Here is a 16576-nt window from a genome sequence, read left to right as displayed (position 1 = left end):
TGGACTCTGCACAGTACTACTTCTCTTGTCCTGTATGTATGGACTCTGCACAGTACTACTTCTCTTGTCCTGTATGTATGGACTCTGCACAGTACTACTTCTCTTGTCCTGTATGTCGGGTGTAATTCTCGGTATCTGTTCTTATTCTGTATGTATGGACTCTGCACAGTACCACTTCTCTTGTCCTGTATGTCGGGTGTAATTCTCGGTATCTGTTCTTATTCTGTATGTATGGACTCTGCACAGTACTACTTCTCTTGTCCTGTATGTATGGACTCTGCACACTCCTCCTTGTCCAGTCAGCTGCGTCACAGATGGGTGGTAACAGGAAGTTGTAGTAATATATTTGCCGGAATATTTTTGTTACAACATACAACAATAAAAAGAAACCATGTCACAATAAAGTGCACAGGAGACTCCACCAGGAGACATCAGACCACAGAGGAGAGACATCAGACCGCAAAGGAGACTCCACCAGGAGACATCAGACCGCAAAGGAGACTCCACCAGGAGACATCAGACCGCAAAGGAGACTCCACCAGGAGACATCAGACCGCAAAGGAGACTCCACCAGGAGACATCAGACCGCAAAGGAGACTCCACCAGGAGACATCAGACCACAGAGGAGAGACAGCAGAGAGCGGAGGAGACTCCACCAGGAGACATCAGACCACAGAGGAGAGACAGCAGAGAGGGGAGGAGACTCCACCAGGAGACATCAGACCACAGAGGAGAGACAGCAGAGAGCGGAGGAGACTCCACCAGGAGACATCAGACCACAGAGGAGAGACAGCAGAGAGCGGAGGAGACTCCACCAGGAGACATCAGACCACAGAGGAGAGACAGCAGAGAGCGGAGGAGACTCCACCAGGAGACATCAGACCACAGAGGAGAGACAGCAGAGAGCGGAGGAGACTCCACCAGGAGACATCAGACCACAGAGGAGAGACAGCAGAGAGGGGAGGAGACTCCACCAGGAGACATCAGACCGCAGAGGAGAGACATCAGACCGCAAAGGAGACTCCACCAGGAGACATCAGACCACAGAGGAGAGACAGCAGAGCGTGGAGGAGACTCCACCAGGAGACATCAGACCGCAGAGGAGAGACATCAGACCGCAAAGGAGACTCCACCAGGAGACATCAGACCACAGAGGAGAGACAGCAGAGAGCGGAGGAGACCCCACCAGGAGACATCGGACCACAGAGGAGAGACAGCAGAGAGCGGAGGAGACTCCACCAGGAGACATCAGACCACAGAGGAGAGACAGCAGAGAGCGGAGGAGACTCCACCAGGAGACATCAGACCACAGAGGAGAGACAGCAGAGAGCGGAGGAGACTCCACCAGGAGACATCAGACCACAGAGGAGAGACAGCAGAGAGTGGGGAGGAGAGGTGACAGTCGGCGACATTACAGAGGTAGGTTGGAGCAGACGTCAGGCTACTTTTTGCTAGACGGCACTGCTCTAGTTTATCTGACAATTGCGCGGTTTTGCGACGTTCCACCCAAATAAAATTGGAATCCTTTGTTCCCACAAATAGAGCTTTCTTTTGGTGGTATTTGATCACTTCTGAGTTTTTTAATTAATTATTTTTTTTTTTTTTTTTTTTGTGCTATAAACAAAAAAAGTTAAATTTTACCAAAAAAAAGAACAATATTTTTTACTGTCTAGTATAAAAAAAAAAATCAAATTTCTACATTAATTTGGGCCATTATGTATTTTGGTAAAATAAAAATCCCAATAAGTGTACGTTGATTGGTTTGCGCAAAAATTATAGCGTCTACAAAATATGGAATAGATTTATGGCATTTTTTTTTTTTTTTTTTTTTTTTTTTTGTTTACTAGTAATGGCGACATTCATTTTTGGCGGGACTGTGACATTGCGGCAGAAAAATCAAACACTAACTGACACTTTTGACACTTTTTTTTTTTTGGGAACCAGTGACACCAAAACGGTGATCAATGCTAGAAAAAAAAGACACTGTTACTGTACTAATGACACTGGCAAGGAAGGGGTTAACATCAGGGGGGCTCAAAGGGTCAAGTTTATACCTAGGGGTGCTTTAGCTGTGTGGGGGGATGGTCTGACTGGGGGAACACAGAGATCCGTGTTCCTGCTTAGTAGGAACACATGATTACTGTGTTCTTCCCTGTCAGAACGGCGATCTGCCTTGTTTACATAGTCCAGATCTTCGTTCTGCCTCTCTGAGGAAAGATCGGCGGGTCCCGGCTGTCATCTCGTCCGCTGGACCCGATGATCAACTCCCCCTCTGGCCAAATAGCGCACGCACCCCACAGTCTTTTGCACGAAGTGATGTACAGCTACATCGTTTTGTGCAATAGAGCCGCCCTGCCGCAGTATATCTGCGGTAGGCGCTCTTTAAGTATTTGGTAATTGAACAATAGTGATGGGCTGAACACCGCCCGGTAGGGTTCACACCAGAACTCACGAATATGTAAAAAGTTCGGACCCAAACCCTTTTAAAATCTATGGGACCCAAACTTGAAGAATCAAAAGTCCCCATTTTGAAAGCTTATATACAAGTAATTGGTGATAAAAGGGGTATGGGGGTCCGGGTACTGCCCTGGGGGACATGTATCAATGCAATTTTTTTTTTTTTTTAAAGATAGTTTTTGAAGGAGCAGTGATTTTTTAATGATTCTTAACCACAAGTGGGCGGAAGTGCCCTATATTGAAGTGGTTAAAGTAAAACAATAAAAATGAAAAATTCCTGTAAATATAGTGCCCGGGGGGTCCCCTTAGTCTCCCCGTAAAGTGGCATCTCTGTGCCATGTATAGAACCTACTTCAGCAAAACTGACATTTATAAAGGAGAAAAAAAAGACATATATTGAAGTGGTTAAAGAAAAACAATAAAAATGAAAAATTCCTATAAATATAGTGCCCGGGGGGTCCCCTTAGTCTCCACGTAAAGTGGCACCTCTGTACCATGTATAGAACCTACTTCAGCAAAACTGACATTTATAAAGGAGAAAAAAAAAGACATTTAAAAATGTAAAAAAAAATTAAAAATCCAAACCAGACGCATATCCCAGCATGCAACCTGGAAAAGCGGAGGGGTGGGGGGGGGGGAAGCTCTCCATCATCCAGGCCACATGCCCTCAACATGGGGGAGGTGCTTTGGGTGCCCCCCTTATCCCAATGTTGATGGGTACAAGGGCCTCTTCCCCACAACGATGGGCTGTGGTTGTGGGGATCTGCAGGCAGAGGGCCCCCAGATTCCAGCTCAGCCCCTATGTGAATGAGTATAGGGTAAAAAAGTGGCAAAACACACACACAGTTTTTGACAATTCCTTAGTTAAATATAAAAAAATAAAAATAAAAATGTCACCCAATGTTGATCTATCGTCTCTCACAACGCCCGCCGCCACCACCTGACCGATAAAAAAAAAAAAAAGCTCCACCCACAACGAAGGCTTACCACCATCTGTCTGCTCCGCCTTCTGACTATGCTTAAATTGGTAAGGGGTGGAACCACTTGGCGACGTCACCTGGTGGCCCTGCCCCTTACCTATTTTCGAACCATCAGACGGAGGAGCGAGCATTTAGTAATTAGCATTTGTCGTGGGTGGAGCTTTTTCATTTATTTTTTTTCCTGGTCCAGTGCTGCAGTGGGACAGTACATTTACTTAGGGGGCCATTGTGTTTTTTTTTATTTTTTTTTAATAAAGGAATTGTCAAAAAAAAAAATTATTTCTTTTTGACACTTTTTTTGGTGAAAGGGTAGAGATACTATGTACCCCATACTCATTCACATGGGTTGGGGGTGGGATCTGGGGGCCTCCCTTTTAAAGGGGCTTCCAGATTATGATAACCCCACAGTCCCCTACAACCACAGCCCAGGGTTGTGGGGAAGAGGCTCTTGTCCCCATCAACCCACCCTGCCCCAAAGCACCCCCCCCCCCATTTTGAGGGCATATGGCCTGGTATGGTTCAGAAGGGAGGGGCCACTCGCTTATCCCTCCTCCCCTATCCTGACCTGCCAGGCTGCAGGCTTGGATAAGGGTCTGGTATGGATTTGGGGGGGGATCCCCACGCCATTTTTCTATTGCCGGTGTTCTGTTAAATACTGTCCCCCCATCGGATAGTGTCCGGCCCGTACTGCGCAGGGCTTGTGCAGCACGAAGGACAAAGAGACTCCTAAAGTCTCCGAAGATGAACGGCGCCTGCGCACTGAGTCCAGGTTCAAGTCCCACCATCCAAGTGGACATACAGTAGCACTTAGTAAGAGGGTCCCTCGCGGGCACACTTCGCTCGCCACGCTTCGGGCACGGCCACGCTTCGCTCTGCAATTTTTTATTCTAACTCTATGTCCACTTGGATGGTGGGGCTTGAACCTGGACTCAGGCAGGCGCCGTTCATCTTCAGAGACTTTCGGTGTCTTCTTGTCCTCCGTCAGTGGGGAAGCCCGTTGACAGCTGATGACTCATCAGGACGTGGTGGCCGGCTTCCCGGCCCGATCCCTAACGACAAGCTATTTACTGTGCCCTGATTGGGTAAAGCATTGACTAATCGGGGCTTATAATGTACTCTGCAGCGCTTAGTGCATTGTGGGGCAAATTCATGTGTTACCTGAAGGGGCGAACAGACGATGTTTGGGCTAAACTTTTGCTTGGCCCAAACCGTTTGTCAAACTCTACCGAACAACCTGAAGAAGTTAGAAGCTGATTGGCTACCATGCAAAAGCTGCACCACATTCTGAGTGCTCCAGTTTTAGCAAACATCCCCGTTTCAGTCTGGTATGGATTTTAACCTCACACAAAAGAATAGGGGAAAAAAAAAGTGTGAGGTCCCCCTAAAGATCCATACCAGACTCTTAATCTGTAGCCTGGCTGGTCAGGAAATGGGGGGGTAAATGTGTATTTAAGGCCATGGCTCCCAGGCTTGGCACACGTTTTGCGAGTGGGCAGAGTAGGTAAAGGTACCCTGTCTGGTAGGGACAGTACTAGAATTAGGGAAATGTTTTTGATGAGCAGGGCTAGTGTAGGGTTGCATTTCTTCTGTACACCTTCCCTATTGAGCACTAGACGGCCAGGCCGCATTCTGCCCCATCTCAGCAGGCGCTGTCAGTCCAGCTGGAATCTGCTTCTTTCACGCTGCTGGAAACAGAGAGTGCACTTGGCTGGGGAGCCTTCCCACCGGGCAGTGGTGGAAAAACCAGGGTCACTGAGGTTGCACTTGCGATCAGGCCCTGGTGTTCCGCCATTGTCGGGGGGGACCCCAGTGGGGTTGCTTGCCGCAGGGCTTTGAGCTGAGATCGTCTCTCTCATACAGCCCAGAGCCTGCACTGACAGTTCGCCCTACCCCCCCCCCCCCCTCCCTTGCAGCTGATCTGCTCCTTCTCCTCCCACCCCTCTCCTCCTGTGTGCACCGCGGGAAGTGTGAATGATCACATTCAGCTGCCTGGCTTCACACTTCCCATGGTGCACACACTGGAGGGGAGGGGCAGAGGGAGAAGCCGAGCCGATCAGGCTCTCGCCTCTCCTATCCATGCGAGGGAGGGGAGTGCTGTCAGTGCATGCTCTGGGCTGTATGAGAGACGCTCTCATCTCTCCTTTCCTCACACAGACACAGTGTGGGAGGAAAGGACTGCTGATGACCGGCAAGTCTGTTTACATGCGATGATGCGACCACTGTGATGGACCCTTTACCATAATTTGTGACCAGCTGTGTCCGAAGGAACGCGCTAGATGCGCACCCCAGGGATCGCGCACACATGGGAGGCAGGGTTCTGGCAGGATGTCCATGGATGCCCTCCCAGAACTGGAAGCCCAGGGCTCGAATGGAAGTGGGGGGGTCAGGGGGGCCTCTGCCACCGTGTTTGTTATTATATCTCTTAAATACAAGTCTTTTATTGCATCTTCCTGTGTGAATTATTTCCTCCGTGTTACGCTGCACCCCACCCACATGTACGTTGTAATCATATCCCTTCTTAAGAGTCTCTTCTCCAGAGGTAAATAACTGTAATCTCTGACATCGATCTCCATAGCTGAGCTCCTCTATCCCCCTTAGCTGAGCTCCTCCATCCCCCTTAGCTGAGCTCCTCCGTCTCCCATAGCTGAGCTCCCCCATCCCCCATAGCTGAGCTCCTCTATCCCCCTTAGCTGAGCTCCTCCATCCCCCTTAGCTGAGCTCCTCCGTCTCCCATATCTGAGCTCCTCTGTCCCCCATAGCTGAGCTCCTCTGTCCCCCATAGCTGAGCTCCTCTGTCCCCCATAGCTGAGCTCCTCTGTCCCCCACAGCTGAGCTCCTCTGTCCCCCACAGCTGAGCTCCTCTGTCCCCCATAGCTGAGCTCCTCTGTCCCCCATAGCTGAGCTCCTCTGACCCCCATAGCTGAGCTCCTCTGACCCCCATAGCTGAGCTCCTCTGACCCCCATAGCTGAGCTCCTCTGACCCCCATAGCTGAGCTCCTCTGTCCCCCATAGCTGAGCTCCTCTGTCCCCCACAGCTGAGCTCCTCTGTCCCCCACAGCTGAGCTCCTCTGTCCCCCACAGCTGAGCTCCTCTGTCCCCCACAGCTGAGCTCCTCTGTCCCCCACAGCTGAGCTCCTCCGTCCTCCGTCTCCCATACTGTAGCTGATCTCCTTTTATCCCCTATAACTGAGCTCCTCCAGCCCCCAAATCTGAAGCTCTTAATTCCTCCATAGCTGAGCTCCTCCATCCCTTATAGCTAAGCTCCTCTGTCTCCCATAGCTGATCTCCTTTAACCCCCACAACAGAGTTCCACCCCCCATAGCTGAGCTCCTCCTTCCCTCATAACTGAAGCTCCTATTTTTTTCTCCATAGCTGAGCTCCTAATTTCCCCATACCTGGGCCCCCCCATAGCTGAGCTCCTCCATCCCCCATAGCTGAGCTCCTCTGTCTCCCATAGCTGAACTGCTACATCCCCCATACTGTAGCTTATCTCCTTTTAACCCCATAACTGTGCTCCTCCACCCCCCCCCCCCCCCATAGCTGAGCTCCTACATTTCCCAGAGCTCCGGGGGGCTATAGCATCCCCCCATAGCTTGGCCCTTCACCCCCTATAGCTGAGCCCCTCCATCTCCCATAGCTGAAGCTCCTCAAATCATAAATTCCTGCCAGTATTACCTATAATAAAGTTCCATATTTTTATATGTTGCAGGATATTATGGCTGGAGTTGCTGTTGCTCCACCTGGACTGGAATATCTTCTTCAGGTGAGATCTATTTTATTTCTGTGTGACAATATAAAGAGTACCTGTCTGGAGGGCAGCTTACAACCTCAGACATTGAATCTTGCCATTCTAGGGGGGTAGAAGTACTGAACTCTGTAGAGCTGTATCCTGGTATACGGTGTAAAGGTCCTGAAGGCTGCTTTTCACCAAACGGAGTAGCATACTGGACCCAAAGTGGGGATCATTAAAAATTTTAGAAGGAAGAATGTGGGACACTGGTTTGTACAGTCCATAGGTAGTTTTATTCCACAAAAAAAACATTAACACCAACATTTTTCAGGGGCTAAACCCTCCCCTTCATAGGGATGGCCCTTCATGCATCATGTGATATTATTGAAGTGCAGTGTCCGTTTGTCCAGGTACACCTGGATGTCATGCCGTAAGGTCAGAGCCTCCGCCAGACAGGTTTTCATTTTTGGCTCATATGTGCCTATTTGAGATATTTATCACTCGATGTGATCACCCCAAATTTGGGTTGGAACTAGAAATTTTGCTATAAAAGGAATCAGCATAAGGGCTTTCAGAGTGAAAACATTGATAAAACACAGCGTATCAATATTTTCAGTCGGAGACATCAATGGAAGGCAGCTTCTTAAGAGTACTCTGATGGATATAAAATAATAACAAAGAGAGGGGAAGTGTATCACTCTCAGTGTAGTATTCATAAAGGGCAATGTACAAAAATGTTAATTATGAGATGCACTCACATGAAGGTAGTGTAACACAGGCATTACTCAATGTGCCCAGCAGGTGGCTTCCTTCTGATAGTCCCCAATGGAGATTTATGGAGGGTGGATAGAGAGCTGCTCCTGGTGGATGATCTCATCAGTGGATGTAAAAATACAGCATAAAAAACAAAACCCAAAGGGGGAGTGGGCTGCTCTAAGTGTAATGTTGTTCAATAAAGATAAAAATGCACTCACATGGAGTAAGTAAAGCAACAGGCAATATACCAAAGGCTTCCAGCCAGTGGAATTCTATCATGGGTTCCAATGGATAGACAGCCCTGGATGGTCATAAGTATTCCAAGAAGCACTACTTACTCATAGGATAATAACTAGGTGTCAGGGCTGGGCTCAGCCCTTCCTTCTCAGAACTCTGTGCTCAGCTGTCAGTTAATTGTCAAAGACTCTTCATTCCACAGTGACCCACCTGGTCTCTATTCCCTGCTTGTCAGCTGGAGCTGCTGGTTATATAAACTCTCTGGATCAGATCGTCTGTGCCTTTTGCCTTGGTCAACATATTCGGACTCTTTCTGCTGTGTTTTCCTGTGATAGACTTTTTTGCTTGGCTGACTTCCCTTTGGGTTCCTGATCCCGTTTGTTGCAGAGATGAGATTCTGCCCCAGGCGTTTCCAAGGGACAAAAGCAAAGTAGGCTTTGTGATATCTTTGCTTTCTGAGTGAGCCTTGGCCTGGGTAAACCCTCTATGGGATACGCAAAAACCTGTCATGCTGAGTTTCCCAGAGTTTGTGGCTTACTTTTAAAAGGGGTATTTGACGTTCCCACACGCTCCACTTCTGCTGCCAAAAGCCTCATGTCCACCAAACAGGGTACGAGATCTGTTGCCGATTATGCCATTGACTTCCGTACTCTAGCAGCAGAGGTTTCTTGGAACAATGAGGCCCTTGTGGCTGCTTTTTCTCATGGTCTCTCATATAACATCAAAGATGAGATAGCAGCCCGAGACATATCCACTGAGCTGGAGAAGTTGATCACGTTTGCCATTCTTATTGACTCCGAGAGAGACAAAGGCCTCTCTCCAAGAGGCTCCAAGGCCTCTCTTCCAATGGAGAGAGGCCTTGGACCCCCCCTGTCTATGGATTTCATTGTGGAGCTATCCAACTCTCAGGGCAAAACAGTTATCCTTATGGTGGTTGACCGGTTCTTGAAAATGTCTCATTGTATTCCACTTAAGAAGATGCCAACATCTAATGAACTGGCTTCCATTTTTGCTTGGTAGATCTTTCGCTTACTTGAGATACCCAAGGTGATCGTCTCGAACAATGGTAGCCAGTTTGTGTCCTGGTTCTGGCAAGTCTTTCGTGCACAGTTGGTGAATTCAGCTTTTCTTTTCCTCTGCATATCCTCCTCAGTCCAATGGGGCTGCAGAATGAGCCAACCAGTCCTTGGAACAGTTTTTATGTTGCTACATCTCTGACCACCATAACAACTGGTCAGACCTCTTACCTTGGGCGGAGTTTGCTCACAATAGTGCTGTCAATACTGCTTCCCGATTGTCTTTAGTCATGGTGAATTATGGTTTCCAACCATCCATATTGCCTAACTCATTTGTTCCTCAGAGCCTTCCTGCCTTGGAGGAGCATCTTCGTGGTCTTCGTTCCATTTGGGTACAGGTCTAAGAGTCCTTGCGACGTTCCAATGATAGGTACAGACTCCATTCTAACCACAGACACATACCTGCGCCTTCCTACCAAGTTAGGAACAGGGTCTGGCTGTCATCTCGCAACTGCCAACTCCATGTTCCCCCTTTGAAATACGCATATTAGAAGGAAGGTCTAAAGCATAATACGAAAAGGCCCAATAAACTGTGGTGCCAGTTTTAAATGTATTTCATGTCTCTTCATTAAAACCTTAGGTATGCAACCATTTCACCACTTCGGAATAATCTTCTCACCCAGCTCAGGTTGAGAACCATTGGAAGGGGTATGGTTCGGTGGAACATACATGCTCCTGTCCTCCTCCGTGCCTTCCGTAGACCTTTTCCCTTCAAACCTGGTGGTCCTCCGAGGGGGAAGAGATCGTTGAGGAGGGGGTACTGTCAAGGCTGGGCTCAGCCCTTCCTTCTCAGAGCTCAATGCTCAGCTGTCGGTTAATTGCCAAAGACTCTTCATTCCACAGTGACTCACCTGGTCTTCATTTCCTGCTCGTCAGCTGGACATGCTGGTTATATAAACTCTCTGGATCAGATCGTCTGTGCCTTTGTCCTGGTCAACATATCCGGGCTCTCTCTGCTGTGTTTTTTCCTGTGATAGACTTTTTTGATTGGCTGACTTCCTTTCTGGTTCCTGATCTTGTTTGCTGCACCCCACTACGCTGATCTCTGGACCCCTGTTTCTCTGGCTTGTTCTGACTACACACTCTGGTTACCGAACTCTGGCTACTTTTGCTCTGTTTATACCATTTTATTAAATAGTTTGATTTTATTTTTTTATTTTTTTTTATTTTTTTACTGCACTTCTGTCTCAGTCTGAGTCATGATTCCAGACACTAGGAGGATCCAACTAGGGTTGCCACCTGTCCAGGATTCACCCGGACAGTTCGGGTTTGGAATCATGTGTCCGGGTTTCAGACTGCCTGAAACCCGGACACATTATTTAGACTGGACTATGGCTTCCCAGCAGGGTTGCTGGCTGCAGTTGTCTAAGCTGAGAGTGTCTGTTACACTCTCTTTCATACTGCCCAAAGCCAGAACTAACAATCCCCCCACATATAGATGGGAGAGGAGAGAGGGCTTGATCTGAACCTCTTCCTCCCGGCTCTACCCCTCTGGGTCTGCCCACACTCCTCAGAAAAGGAAAGTGTGGGTTGGAAATTTGAAGTTCAGCAGCCTCAGATACACCTGGATGACAGGTGCTGACTGCCAAGGGGTGAGTGAGCTCACCATCCATCCCCGTCTGTGACTGAAGTCTCCTCCTCCTATCTCCTGCCTCTGAGTGGGTACACTAAGGTAAATCGGGGGTTCTCAGAGCCCCCCTTATATCAGAGCTCCCTTTTACACCTGAGGCCACAGTGTTCCCCCTTCAATCAGAGTCTACTCCATATCAGAGTTCTCAGTGTCCCCCCTTAAATCAGGGTTCCCAGAGGATCCCTTATGTCAGATTCCCCAGAGTTATCCCTTACATCAGAGTCTGCAGAGTCCCCCCTTACAGTGAAAGGAAACTCTACAAGTTCAGATATAAAAGGGGGAACTCTGTGGACTCTGATGTAACTTCATATGATTAGAAATGTTATTTAATAGCAAAATATATGTATAGTTTATTCTACAAAAAAAAAGAATGCCCATAAAGTGTTCGGGTTTGGCTTGAAGAAAAGGTGGCAACCCTAGATCCAACACTGGTGTGTATGATTGGAGGCCACTGTGGCTAGCAGGAAGCAAATCTTGCCATAGCTCTTCTTGGCATACTTATCCACCTATGATCATCCAGCACTGACTATCCATTGGAACCCATGATATAATGCCACCATCTGAAAGTTTTTGGTATATTGACTGTTGCTTTACTTACCACATGTGAGTGCATTTTTATCGTTTTATCTTTTTTTTAATTTAATAAACAATACCACACCTAGAGCAGCACACTCTCCCTTTTGGTTTTTGCCACCGTATTTTTACATCCACTGATGAGACCATCCACCAGGGGCAGCTCCCTATCCACCCTCCATAAATCTCCATTGGGGACCATCAGAAGAACACCACCTGCTGGACACATTGAGTAATGTCTGTGTTACACTACCTTCATGTGAGTGTATCACCTAATTTATTTTTTTGTACCTTACCCTTTATAAATACTACACTAAGAGTGGTGCACTTCCCCTCTCTCTCCTCTTTCTTATTGTTTTAAATCCTTTGGAGTATTCTTAAAGGGATATTAAACCTTTGTTTATTTTTAAACTAAAATAACAAAACATGTTATACTTGCCTACACTGCTTGATGGGTTTTTCACAGAGCAGCCCTGTTCCTCTTCTTCTGGGGTCCCCCGTCGGAGCTCCAGGCTCCTCCTCTTCGGTGAGTGCTTACTCCCGAGCCACCCAGTCTGCGTCTATTAACACAGACCAGGCAACTCTGCCCTGCCCCAAGGTCCCTCGTCACAGCATTTGATTAACAGCAGCAGGAGCCACTGCTATCAGTCAGCCAAGTAAGGTGGGAGACAGCGGCGAGAGCTGCTGCTTTCATGCACATCGCTGGATCGGATGGTCCCAGGTAGGAATAAGGGGGGGGGCGGGGATCCTGCTGCAAAGAAGGTTTTTTACCTTAATGCGTAGAATGCAGTGGCTTTAGAACCACTTTAAGAAGCTGCCTTCCATTGATGTCCCCATTAAACCTATTGGTACGCTGTGTTTTACCTGTGCATTGCCAGTACAAGCCCCCCCAAGATGTATCAGTATTATGTGTCAGCAAACCCCCCCCCCATTCAAAATTAAGGACCAATCTGCATGCTTACCCCCTAGGCAGAAATCCACCCCCCTCCCAGCACAAATATTTGCTCCCCAAGCTCACATCCTCTCTATCCCAGTAAGGCCCCTTCACAAATGCCCCCCCCTTCTAGCACAAATCCTCTACCCCTCAAATTTCTCCTTCAACCACAAAGCCTCTCCCCCCCCAACTCCAGAATCCCCCCCCCTTTAGCACAAATTCCATTCCCCCATCCTAGCACAAATCCCCCCCCCCCAAATTTCCATTCTCCCTGTAGCATATCATATTTTCCAGAACAAATCCCCCCCCCCTCCTAGCACAAATTCTCTGCCCCATCCCTCTTTCCAACACAAATCCCACCCAAATCACAATTTCTAGCCCAAATTTTCCCTCCTAGAACAACTCTTACTGCCTGCCGCCCCCCCCCCCCCAAATTCCTCCACCCAACAAAAATTCTCCTCCCCCCCAATCGCCTCATGGTGCTCCCCCCCCACCTCACATGATAGCACAGTGCCCCAGCCACCCCTCCTGCCCACCCTCTGTATTCATGTATATGTGAGTGAAATACTTATCATCCAGTTTGTATTGATTTTCCTAATGCTACTACACTTAGACAGTGGCTCTCTCTCTCCCCTCTCCGTTTTCTGTTTTTTACATGACTATTTGTGGGAGAACTCGCTTGAAGTAGAGTCTGCTCACGCTAACAGTGTATTCCCTCTATTGGATTCATTATATTATATACACTTTATTTTCATGAACATTGCCTAGATATTTACTACTAATCATCCCTTGTCCCTTTTTACCTCTGAGGGTTTTATACTGGTCTTGCTCCTTTTTCTCTGTTTTTCAAGTATATCACCTTCGGGGGTCATATTGCTTTTCACTCATTCCCTCACTCCAGGCTGCCCACCCTGGATGCCTGGCCAGGGCCACTGTTAGAAATAATGGGGCCCCCTACAGCCTACCTGATGGGGCCCCCAACCCTGCCCCTGATCCTTACCCTGATGGGGAGAGATAGGGGGTCCTGGTGCTTAGTGGGGGTGATGGGGGGGGGGGGGTCTTTGTGCTTAGAGAGGAGAGATAGGGGCTCCTGATGCTTAGTGGGGAGATTTGGGGGTCCTGTGCTTAGTGGAGAGAGTCAGGGGATCCTGGTGCTTTAGTGAGAAGAGATGGGGGTCCTGGTGCTTAGTGGGGAGAGTTGGGGGGGGTCCTGGTGCCTAGTGGGAAAAGACAGGGGGGCCTGGTGCTTAGTGGGGAGAGATGGGGGTCCTGGTGCTTAGTGGGGAGAGATGGGGGTCCTGGTGCATAGTGGGGAGAGATGGGGGCCCTGGTGCATAATGGGGAGAGATGGGGGTCCTGGTGCTTAGTGGGTAGAGATGAGGGCTTTGGAGCTTAGTGGGTGGGGGGGAGATGGGGGGGGGGTCTTGGTGCTTAGTGGGGAGAGATAGGGGGTCCCAATTGTTAGTAAGAAAGAATGGCATGTCCTGGTGCTTAATGGGGAGAGATGGGGGGGGGGGGGGCTGGTGCTTAGTAGCGAGAAATGGTGGGTCCTGGTGCTTAATAGGGAGAGATAGGGTGGTCCTGTTGTCCTGATGGGGCCGGGTCCAGTACAACAGGGTCGGCTGTACTGCCCTATCAGCGGCCCTGCCCCTGGAACTCATCCATTTACCATAGGCACCTGTTAGGAATGATGATATTGATGGTGTGAGCTCAGGATATGTAGCAGGTATAATGCTACCTGGGGTGAGTAACGTTTCCAGGCACAGATCCCAGTCTAGTATTGGAGTGACAACCAGTGGTGTGTCTTCTATTGGTGCTATATACAGGTGCTGTACAGAGCTGCAAAAAGGTTCAAACCCTCCAAAACAAAATCCTGGCCTGTCCCACCACTAACTACACATGAGGCCATCCTGACTATCAGGCTCTCCAGGACTAAGGCTTGTCAGCCTCCATATACAGAGTTTTCCATTTCTCACCAACCTTTAGCTTGTCATGACTTGGGCTGCTCCCCGGTGGCTGCAGAGCAATGAGTCCAGGTGAGCTTAAATAGGCCTGGAAGGGAAGGGTGCCAACCCAGAGGGAACAGAAGGCCAGAGGTCCAGAAAGATATATATATATATATATATATATATATATATATATATATATATATATATATATATATATATATATATATATATATACTTGGAAGATGTGTAAATCCTGAACAAGACTTCTCCAGGCTCCCTGCGAGTTCCTCTGCTACAAAGGTTATGAGAATGTTGGTGTTGGTTGTGGTGGAAATGGTAACCAGGCATACTTTACTGACTCGTCTTTCTTCTATTTAATAGGTCAATGCACTCTCCATGAAACAAACAAGTAAGTTTATTTTTTATTTTTTTATTTTTTTTGGAATGCCCTGACCCCCCCCCCCAAATCTCCATTAGTCTTCTACCAATTATTGGTGTCCTCTTATGCCCCGTACACACGAGCGGAACTTGGATGTTTTTTCAGACGGAATTCCGCTCAAGCTTGGCTTGCATACACACGGGTCACACAAGTTCTCTGAACTTTCGACCGTTAAGAACGCTGTGACATACAACACTACGACGAGCCGAGAAAATCAAGTTCAATGCTTCCGAGCATGCGCCAAATTGTTTCCGAGCATGCGTAGGAATTTTGTGCATCGGGAATTGGTACAGACCATCGGAAATTCCGATCTGAACTTTTTCCGACCGAAAAATGGAGAACGTGGAATTCCGCCAGCAAAAGTCCGATGGAGCATACACACGGTCGGAATTTCCCACCAAAAGCTCTCATCGGACTTTTGCTGACGGGATTTCCGATCGTGCGTACGGGGGCATAACATTCCATCTTCGCCTTCACTGGATTGCTTGTTCTACAAATGTATTCGGATTTAGACATGTGCATTCGTTTTTCGTCCGAATGTATTTTCGTCCGAATTTCGGGTATTTTAGTTATCGTTTTAACAAACGATAACGAACGCGCAGAATCAGAAAGCCGAAAGATTCGACATAAACAAATGCTTTATTTTTGTTTTCGTTGCAACAGTTCGATATAGATAGGAGATTCGACATGAGGCTGACAATAGTGATCTGTGGCCATCGAACCTGTGGTCGAATGTGCCTAACCTTAGCTCTACTAGTCCAAGATTATTCGACATAGAGAGAAAAGATTCGACATAGAGAGAAAAGATTCGACATAGAGAGAAAAGATTCGACATAGAGAGAAAAGATTCGACATAGAGAGAAAAGATTCGACATAGAGAGAAAAGATTCGACATAGAGAGAAAAGATTCGACATAGAGAGAAAAGATTCGACATAGAGAGAAAAGATTCGACATAGAGAGAAAAGATTCGACATATAGAGAAGATTCGCCATTATAGAGACAATAGCAAAAAAGGTCAAATGTGCCTAACCTAACTCTATTAGTCCAAGATTATTCGACCCAGAGAGAAAAGATTCGACATGAAGATTAGATGAAGCAGTCACCGCGAGTGGACATTTATGGTCAAATGCTCCGCCCATAGGCTATAGAAGAATTCTAATGTTGGTTGACTAGTAATAATAATTAATAAATATAATTATTACTAGTGTCATACAACATTAGAATTCTACTATAGCTTGTAAGCGGGAAAACATTCGACTGGAAATGTACGATTGCGGCGTCGTACAGTTTAGCTGCTCCGCCAAATATTCTTAGAACATTCGACAGACACCATAAGCCTTCAATGGCAGAGTCGACCTTAATTATTTCGGATTTTCGGACGAATGCATTTTTTAACGGAACAAAATAAATAAAAATAAATTTCAGGAGTAACTAAATACATTTTATTTTTCGGACGAAAACAAAATTCCGAAACAAAATATTTCAGTGCGCAAATGTCTATTCGGATTTTCCTTCCTCTGTTCAGGGATTTCGGGGTGCAATGATATGATAAATTTATCAATGAACATTTCCTGCTGCTCTTATTGGCAGAGCTGACTAGATCTCCAGATATCACCCATTTTAACAATTTTGTCTTAAATGGAACACATTGTGATGTTGTGCATCGCTTTATGTATTATTTTTCTCTTTTTATTCAAGTAATAATCCACATTAACATTTCTTTATTTAAAATATCCACATTAACATTTTAAATATATCCATACTCCAGCCAGCAGATGGAGTTCTAGTCTCCATTTCTTACTTGACTCCACCCC

At 47.3% G+C, this 16576-nt stretch overlaps 1 protein-coding gene across 1 annotated transcript in view; it reads left to right on the top strand.

Moving 5' to 3' along the window:
- The first annotated feature begins 216 nt into the window (after window positions 1-216).
- The window catches only part of LOC143962169 (uncharacterized), a 32640-nt gene continuing 16280 nt past the window's right edge, over window positions 217-16576 (top strand). The window contains exons 1-3 of the mRNA XM_077471497.1: window positions 217-1419; window positions 7147-7200; window positions 14704-14731. Of these exons, the coding sequence (XP_077327623.1) occupies window positions 232-1419; window positions 7147-7200; window positions 14704-14731 (1270 nt within the window). The 5' untranslated portion in view covers window positions 217-231. The remainder of the gene's footprint in view (window positions 1420-7146; window positions 7201-14703; window positions 14732-16576) is intronic.

Source organism: Lithobates pipiens, unplaced genomic scaffold (genome assembly GCF_037356315.1).
Source record: "Lithobates pipiens isolate NorthernLeopardFrog02 unplaced genomic scaffold, aLitPip1_a1.2 Scaffold_8, whole genome shotgun sequence".
Taxonomy (NCBI): Eukaryota; Metazoa; Chordata; class Amphibia; order Anura; family Ranidae; genus Lithobates; species Lithobates pipiens.
The sequence above is the reverse complement of the archived record's forward strand: the minus strand, read 5'-3'. Positions and strand labels throughout refer to the sequence as shown.